Here is a 9,335-nt window from a genome sequence, read left to right on the forward strand (position 1 = left end):
GCCTGCAAGGCTTCAATTCATCCCTTTCCCCACCTCCTGCACCACTGAGCCCTTCCTCACCTGGGCACCAGCATCCTCCTCCTCAGCAGCCACAGTGGGGCCAGCTCTGAGCAGAAAGGAACCCAGGGATCAACAAATAACGGGGGAACGGGTGACAAACCTCTCACCAAAACTTTTCTCTTTTTTTTCCCCCCCCTCTCTACCTTTGTTTCAGAAGAGAACAAGACATGAATTACTCGAAGGAAACCCTCCTGACTAAAGGTTCCCTGCCCTGTAACTCGGACTGAAGTCTTGCATGTGTGCCCATCACTCCAAGCCAGCAGGACATGCATGTGTCCAACCAGCAGAAAAATGCGGGTGAAGCGTCGAAAAGGAAAAAAAAAAACCCACCCCCAATTTTGTTTTGTTTCGTAGCTTTCTTTTTCCTGTACATAAGAGTGCAATTTCTGGACAGCTGGAGGAGGGTTTGGGGACGGAACTCTGTCTGGACCTGGGTCGTTGGATGGAGGTTCCTTGGGGATTTGTTCCTGCAAAATTTGAGACCCTCTTCCCCAGTTTTCAGCCTGAGCCAGGGGAGCTCGGGCAAGGCAACCTTCATGGGAGGAATCAGGATTTTTGGCAGTAAGAGGAGCACAGGCAGGAGGCTGCTTCTCCAAACTGGGGGAGATGGGTGAGGATGTCTCATGGGAGCAGGAAGGGCTGGGGAGGGAGATGAAGGGGCCTTGGGCTGGGGTCATCCCTGGTGTTGGGAGGGTGCTCACTGCAGCTGCTGCACTGAAAATCCCTTCAGAGAGTGACCACTGGTGCATGGGTGTCAGGGGGAATCCAGTGGAAGGTGATGTTCTCCCTGTTTCTCAAGCTGTCCTGTTTGATCCCCACCTTGTGGAAAGCTCTGCCCCTCCTCAGGCTCATCTGACACCAAAGTGCAACACGCTCTTCTTGTCTTTTCTCCTCCTTCCATGCCTTCTCAGATCCCTTCTGCTCTATTTAAGCCATAGCCAGCTCCCTCCTAGGGGCAACCCTTCAGAGCAAAGCATGGGGATGACCCAGTGTCTTCCTCATGTCTGCAGCTCCCTCCTGGTTATGCTTTCTGTAGTTGGTTGATGTTTTTTTAAACTATTTCCCACTCAGGGGTAGAGCAGAAGTCCTTAGGAGCGTGTCCCTGAGGTCATGTCCTTTGCCTTGGGAGACATTGGTGCCTTGCACAGGGCATCCTTGTGAGCAGGGATCCACCTCTGAGCTGGGAATGAATGTATGTTTGTACATAACCTGCTCCTTCCCCAGGAGGGGTGTCTGTCTACCATCCCTTTTTGTAAGGCACCAACTCCTCTTTACCCTCTTGGGATTTTTCTGCAGCAGGAGAATGGATCAGGAGTGGGGTTTGGGATTTAGTAAATTGATCTTTCTCCCTTGAGCTGCATCAGCTGAGGAGCTGCTAGCTGGTGATTTCTTCTCCAGCTCTCCAAATCCTCTCATTTTCCTTAATTTCCCCTCTGATCCATCCAGATGATACTCAGCCAGCCTCTGGATCTCTCCTTTCTTTTACAACCCAGCAGCAGCCCTAGAGCCAGGGCTTGGGACAGCATTTTTGTTTTTTGCTTTTTTTTTTTTTGTTTGTTCTATTTTACTTTTTGCCTCTCAAAAGTTTCCAGTGCTTTCCTGTTTCTTTTTCACCTGGGCAAAAGCTTCTCTTCCTCTTCCTCTGTCCAGTAGGTGCCAAATGTCATCCTTCCTTTTTTTTCTCCATCACCAGCATTGAAGATGAGCAGAGCCCCCAGACCAATGGGAATGTACAGAATTGTTATACTACTGAGCTGATTTAATTGTACAGAAAACCTTGCATGAAATGTTGTTACTGTATTTAATATATATTGTATTCACAGAATTTTAATATGGAGCTCTTTAAAAAGATCTTTATAGACACTCTGTGGTTAGATTGTTGCTGATTTTTTTTTTTTTTTTGGTTTGGTTTGTTTAATATTATTATACTTTGTCTTGAAGAAGTTTTGTTTTTCAAATGTGTTATGTCAGCTTGATTTAACTGGTGATCCCATGGGGCAAACAATTCTTCTTTAAAGATTTTCACCATGAGTGAGGCTCACCCTGGTGCAGAGGACCAGGGCATGAAGGCTTCAGTAAAGCTCATGCCACAAACCTGGGGTTTACCCTTTCCTGAAAGCCTGGATTTCACCTCATTTTAGTACAGATGACCTCCAGCTCTCTGTACAGGGAAGGAACCAGCAGGAATTTAATCCTTTAGGGCTTCTGTGTTTCCCCAAGGCTGAAAACCAGTTGGGGAGGGGCTGGACTGGATCCAGAGCATCCCAACCATGTTTGTGGGCATCTCCCTGGGACACCAGGTGCCCTTGGTCCCTGGTCCTGTTGGGACCTGCTTGGTCCTTCCCCTCTGTATTGCAGCCCCCCAGTTAATCTGTTTTCTCCAGGCTTCAGGTCTGGTGTAGGTTTATTAATTTTATCCTTAAGGATTGGTGTAGGGTTATTCATTTTATCTTTGTGTGTGTGGAAGAGTTTCTTGTCTAAAGGCCTCTCTAATGAGTACTGAATAATGGATGGGAGGCTCTAGTGTAAGGAGAAGGGAAAGGGGAAAAAAAAAACCACAAAAAAACCCCACAAATGAGAGCTTAGAGAGGAAATCATGAAATATTAACTGGCTATTAAATCCCTGCTGGTAAATTCTGTTCAGTCTCCCCTGGCAGCAGATAGCTGGAGGTGGTGGTCCCAGGCATCCTCCTGAACCTGCCAACTGAGGAGGTTCTTGGAGTGCTGCTGAGTTTATTTATTGCTGGTGGAGATGCTGAGGTGGTTGTTTTGTCACTGGTGCAGGTGCAGCTGGAAGCCCAGGCAGTGCTGCTCTGTTCATGAAGTCATTGCAGTGGTGACTTCCCAAAACTCAGCCCATCAGGGGAAGAAACCAGAGCTGTGTCCCTGCCAAAGGCTTCGTTCCAGCGCCAGCAAAGTGCATTTATTGGTTTTTTTTGTTGTAAGCCTCTACATCTGCCTAGAAAACAGTGCAGGAAACCTGTGCTAAGAAGCCTGGAACAGGCATCCCCCCTTGAGACATCTCCCCATTTCCCATCTGAGCAGTTGACCACATCTCTCTCTTTCCCCCCATTGTGTAATTCCTTCAAATTCAGGTTTCATTCCCTGGTTTTTGATTACAGAGGCTTTTCCTTCAAATGTTTCAGTGAAGTAGAAAAAGATTGTGAGCTCTGATTATTTCTCCTTTATGCTTTGGTGAAGGGTCGGGATAAATCAGAGTTTTTTACTTATTGGGTGGATGTCCCCAGCCTCGTGCTGGGCACTTGGACAGACTGGAGCATCTACTTGTGCAACCTTGGTGATCCCAGAGCTGAGACCATGGCTTTAGGATTGAGTTTTGGGTCTAACTGGGGCACCTGACTGTGTGCAATAGGAAGGAGATGGACACTGGGTGGTTGCGTTGCCCAAAAAAAGGCAGCTTGGGGGCAAAGCCTCAGGGATCCTTCCATTTTTTTATAATGGAGGGTAGGAATTATTTCCATTTGAGTTTAATTTTGATGGTGCCACCTGGCATAAGTAAGAGATTTGAAATAAAACTTGGGTCTTTCCAGCAAGACCTTTGGCCTGTGTGGGATGCTGTGATGGATCCTCCCCACACAGGGAAGGATGTAGGGTTGTCCCCCTTGCACTTTATTCTCCTTTTTTAGGGGCCAAGCACCCTGCTGGGTTACAGCTAAGGGGTCAGCACCTTGGGGACAGCTTTGGGCAGCAGCTCTTGAGAAGTCCTTTGTATTGTTTTGGGATGTTGTGTCCTTGTGGCTGGATCAACTCTTTCCCCTGTGGTGTGTGCTCCGTGGTGGAAAAACAAGAAGATGGTTTCCAAAGCCAAGGAGTGCTGTGTCCTGTGGTTTATTTCTGTCCTGTGGCTACCATATGGCTCAGGGGCTGGGGGAGGTTTTTGATTTGTGTGTTTGGGACTGTGAAGATGTTGTGTGGGTGTTTCTGATGCTCTCAGCCAAGGCTGGATGGTACCCCCGGGTGCTGGAGGAGGAGGGACAGGCTCTGCTGTAAGGGCTGGGGGGCTTCATTCCTGGAACAGCCTCAAATTTGGGATTGAACCCAAATTTCTGCTCACAGTGTGGGTGGCAGAAGCAGCCAGAGGAGCACTGGGATGACTCGGCAGTCGTTTTTCATCTTTTTTTTTTTTCTCTGTTGGGTTGATGGTGCAGGGTCCTGCCCTGTGAACCCTCATCAAAAAAATGGTGTGCAGGAGCTCAGAGTGATGCTGTCCTTGTTGGGGGGAGATGTTCATGAGCTCCAGTGACCTTGGTATCATGTCACTCCTGAAAAATGAAACACACAGGAGTTCCCAAAAACTATTATTGAAAAACCACTGTGACTTTTGGTCCATCCCTGGCATGGCCATCACCTTGTGTCACTGCTGGTGGTTCAGTCACCCCTCTTCAGTCCCAGCTGGGCTTTTTATCCCCACCTCTGCAGTGCCACTTTCTGGTAGGGCTTGTCCTGGATGGGGAGATGGCCCATCATGGTTTGGGATGAAGGAGAAGGGCTTCACCCCATGCAGAGCTTGCAGGGCAGAGTTTGGGTTAGGATTTTGAGGGCTGCAGTGAGGAAGGGGACTCACAGGGTGAATTTTGCACCCTGGCCTGGTCCTTTTGGTGCTGTTCAGCTTTTGGGTTGAGGAGGGCATGAAATGAGCCTGTATCTGTGTGGACCTGGAGTGTGAGGATGTGGGGGATGGGGATGTGTGAGGGTGGGGATGCTGCTGGGTCCATCAGGTGCTTGAGACCAAGAGGAGGGTGACTGCTGAGCTGCTGGTTAGGTGGCTTCCATCTCAGAAGATGCTGATTTTTATTTATTTTTTTATTTTTAATCTGAGATACCTGAAGAGCCAAATCTAGAAATCTCTGAGTTTGTGCATCATAGCAAAATGTAAACCATATTTTTTTTTGGGGGGGGGGTGGGCATGGGAGGGTGGGTTTTGAGGGGTAGGATTGAAAGAAACAAGGTTTCCTATTTTATTATATGAGAGATATTTTTCCACTAAATTCCCACTTCCTAAACCCTGTCCTTTGTCCAGCTGTGAGTGGCCAGGTGTGCCATGAAGGTGTGGGAAGGCTCCTGGGGGTCCCATCCATCCCATCCACTCTGTTCACACCGTATCGAGCTGATTTGTTTTCTACCTAATGAAATGCCAGAAATAAAAGCAATTTTACTGGAGGACTCTGGAGGTTTGAGTGCTTGGGTTTTCCTTTTGTTGTTGCTCTTGTATTAATTTGTTGGTGTTTGTTTTGCTGATTTGGGGCTGTTTGGGGCTGATTTGGGGGATATTTGGGAGCCCACGGAGCTGCACGGGAGAGCCTCAGGGCATTCTTCAGCCCTAAAAGGAGCTGTGCTCACCAGATCAGGATTTCTTGTGGGTTTTCAGAGCAGCCAAACTAGAAATGGAGCTGAGTTTGTCTCTGGCATGGGACGACAAAGGCAAAGTGAAAGGAGTGGCATGATGTGACTGTTGGGAATTTTTATTTTATTTTTTTTTAAGTACCAGTTAATTTGCTCTTGGGGCATGAGAATCCAAATAACAGTGCTAATTTTGACTGCATCCAGAATAGTCCTCACCTTATCTCCCCCGCAGCTGAGAAAAAGGAGGTTTTAAATAAGCCCTGCAATGACCTCCAAAGGAAATAATTATTAAATAAATAATAATTAAGTAACTTGGCCTCCTCCAGGGGATGGCATGGGGCCTCAGGGCTGCACATTTCCATCTCCACGTGGCCCAGAGCTTTGCCCACAGCCGTGTCTTGAGCAGAAAATGCTGCTGCAGCTGTGGGTGATGTTGTGGAGCCAGTTTGGGGTTATGGGAAGACCCAGCCATAGTGTGGTTTTGCTGGGATGTGGCTCATGGTGCCCCTTCTCAGTGCTACCAAGGAAGTGCAGCCACTTCTGGGGTCTCCAACACATGAAGGAGATGTTGGAGCAAGTTCAAGGGAGGCTACAAAGGTGATCAGAGCCTGGAGCAGCTCTGCTCTGGCACCCAACTGAGAGAGCTGGGGCTGTTCAGGGTGGAGAAGAAGAGAAAGGAAACCTTAGAGCACCTTCCAGGGCCTGAAGGGGCTGCAGGAAAGCTGGGGAGGGACTTTTTAAAAGGGCCTGGAGGGATGGGATGAGGGGAAAAGGGTTTAAGCTGTAAGAGGGGAGATTTAGGTTGGACATTAGGAAGAAATGATTCACTATGAGGGTGGTGAGCCCCTGGCCCAGGTTGCCCAGAGAAGCTGTGGCTGCTCCATCCCTGAAGTGTTCCAGGCCACGTTGGATGGGGCTTGGAGAATCCTGGGCTGGTGGGAGGTGTCCCTGCCCATGCAGGGGGGTTGGAACTCGATGGAGCTTTAAGATCCCTTCCAACCCAAACCAATCTGGGCTTCTATGATTCAGAAAGCAGATGTTTCCCCTCAGCACAAACCCCAAGGATCCCTGTACCGAGGAGCAGGGGCTGCTGAGGCCCTTTGGTCCCCCCCAGCACCTCAGGTTGATGAGTTTGCTTTGGCATCAGCTGAACCACTGCCAAGCTATTCCCAAAGAGACGTGTTGCCACAGCAACCAGGGATGGAAATGCCACTTCCAGGAGGTGAGTGCCACCAACCACACATCTGTCTGGGCTGGGGCGCCGCGGCGTGGGACGGGCAGGGCCGGAGCAGAGCCAGCCCTGCTGGGAAGGAGCGAAGAGAGGTCAAGGACAAGTTAAAATTGGAAAGAAAACTGAACATGCTGTTTCATAGGACCTTGCTTGCTCTCATCTGCCAATTTTTTTCCACACACTCACACACACACCCTCCCTATGGCCAGCAGGGCAGCGTGAGCATCTCCTCTGGCTGGTGGGGGTTAAGGGCTTTGTGGTGGGCACGATTTCTGGGAAGAGCCACTGACTTGCAGGGGCTCTTCTTGGGAACCCCAGCCACTGCAGGGTCCCCTTTGCACCCATCATCATATTTTAAATCTGCTGGCCACTCTGTTGTTCCTCCCTGCCCCCAGATTTGCAGCGTGCTGCACATTTTTGCGCTGATTTTCAGAGCTCCCTGCTGGAAGCTGCCAAGTGTAAGTCTGGGTTGTGTAATGAGCTTCATCTCTTATTTTTATTTTATTATTTTTTTCCCTCTGGAGAAATTTGTGGAAAAATCAATGTCCGAGAGCCTGGAGAGACCTGGGAGCTCTTATGCCCACCACAGCTTTGCTTTCCTGGGAGTGGGTAGGCTCCCTGCCCAGAGATTTTCAGACCCTCTTCTCTGTGCCCCAGCAGCTCCTCCATCCTCTGGGGCTGTGTCCCAGCTCAATGCAAGGATGAACTCAATTTCCAAATGTCCAAAACACTGTATTTTATGCATTTCTCTCTTGACAGTCCCAAGCAGAGGTTGGGTTTGTTTAGCTGGTAGAGGGATGGAGTTTCTTTTTCAGCTGAGTCCTGTGCTAAGGCAATGGCAGCACTGCTGGGGTTGCCCTCAGAGGGTCTCCAGCCCTTCATGCCCTCAGTGGTCGATCCAGATGGAGCTGAAGGAGATGCTGGATCACCCCAAATCCAGTGCTGGGACTGGGGCAACCCCTGCTGATCCAGGAGAGCAGCTGAGCAATTGGGTCCTGGGGCTCTGCAACCCTGGGCACTAACCTAGAGGCTTTAATGCCTGGTTTGCTGTTGCTCCTTCATTTTCAGCTCCTGTGGGCAGTGGAGTTAGATGGGCTTCTTTCCCTCAGCTCTCCCTGGTTTTGTCCTTTGTCCCCCTGGGATGTTCCACTCCCACCCCCTGTGGTCCCACGTTCAGATGCTGCTGGGTCAGCACTTACTGTGCCAGGGGCAAACCTGGCCAGGGTGCCCAGGACCTGCTGTAGCCAAGCTGAAGCTGCTGCCACTCCTCCAGCAGCATCCTCAAGGCTTTTGCACCTCAGCAGCCCTGGGGCCTTCTGCCTGCTCAGCTTGAAAGTGGCTGGGAGGTGGAAAAGTTGTTCAGAGGAAAAGCCTGTGAGCATATCAGCAGCATCAGAAAGTCTGTGTCTGCAGGAAGCCAAGATAAAAAGATCCTCAAGGCTGCACCTGCTGTGCAGTGGGTGGTGGGAACCCTTCTGGGCTGCACAGGGCATTACAAAACCCTCTTTCAACCAATTCTTTGCCTTATTTTTATTTTTCATTTAGGCAATACAACGATACGTTCCCTACCACAGCAGATTCCTGAACATGGAAAGCAATCCATGAGCATCCAGCAGGACAGCCCAGTGCTGAAGCCAGAGGAGAAAGCATCACGGGCCTGAGAACTCAACTTGTGGCAGGTGACCCCCCCCCCCCTGTCTGAGCAGGTAATTTAACAATTTAATTGCTCAAGCAGAGCATTCCCTCTCGACAGGCAGCTGGCAGGGCTGGGGAGGGGTGTGAGCATCACCAGAACCAAGGGTGTGCAGGATACAACCCCAGGCACACCAGCTGGCATGGCTCACCCACACCAGCCCAAACCTAGGAGTTTCCCTGTTGTAAAGTAATTTAAAGAGTGACAAACCCAGGGATGGGGTGGCAGGTGGTGTGAGCCATGGTGGTGTGTGAGGTTCAGGTTCTGGAACTGTTCAGACACTTGGGTGCCACAGCCAGGAGGGTGCCCATGCAGGGTGATGATAGCAGCCCCAGGAGAAGACCCAGGCCCTGTGGTGCTCCCATATTGGGGGCCTCTGCTCCCCACATCCCCCCAGCCTCATCCTCAGGGTCCAACCCCGCTCCCCAGCTGCAACGTGGCTCCAAGGGATACTAAAATGGGAGATGCTTATTATCTCCCCATGGAAAATATTTTAGCTAAAGCCATGCTCTAACCATTTTATTGACTCCAAGTACCAGAGAGAAGGTTAGAAGAGACTCTTTTACAAGTCATTTTGCTGTTAAATTTAGCTGTCCTATTTTCATTATCCCCATGGCTTTGGCAGGGGTGAGCAGCCTTCCCTAAAAGGCCTCGTTTCATACAGTAAGTTATTTGCTTCTCTCCTGACAGATATCTAAGCTTATAAGGTTTGTCTGCTCTGCTCAATAACAGTATCAGCCTTCAATCTTATATGATTAGCATCAGTATTTCATGTTTGCTTTTGGCTCCCCAGCTGACAGCTTTCCCTGGTGCTGGGGACTGGGGCAATGGGATGTTGTCACGTCACTTGTAACGTGGGATCATCTGATTTGGGTTCCCAAGCTTCATGGTACACCCAGAAGATTGGGATAAGTGGTTCATCTGCTTGTACTCCCATTTCTCCCCCTTGCTCAGCAAAGATAATGGATTCGTTCCCTTTGTTTCATG

At 49.7% G+C, this 9,335-nt stretch overlaps 1 protein-coding gene across 1 annotated transcript in view; it reads left to right on the forward strand.

Annotated features, from left to right (window-relative positions):
- Window positions 1-1,923, forward strand: part of ATP2A3 (ATPase sarcoplasmic/endoplasmic reticulum Ca2+ transporting 3) — a 51,566-nt gene extending 49,643 nt beyond the window's left edge. Inside the window, exon 22 of the mRNA XM_071764847.1 lies at window positions 215-1,923. Within this exon, the coding sequence (XP_071620948.1) occupies window positions 215-287 (73 nt within the window). The 3' untranslated portion in view covers window positions 288-1,923. The remainder of the gene's footprint in view (window positions 1-214) is intronic.
- Window positions 1,924-9,335: the final 7,412 nt, after the last annotated feature.

The sequence above is a fragment of the Heliangelus exortis genome, chromosome 21 (genome assembly GCF_036169615.1).
Source record: "Heliangelus exortis chromosome 21, bHelExo1.hap1, whole genome shotgun sequence".
NCBI lineage: Eukaryota > Metazoa > Chordata > Aves > Apodiformes > Trochilidae > Heliangelus > Heliangelus exortis.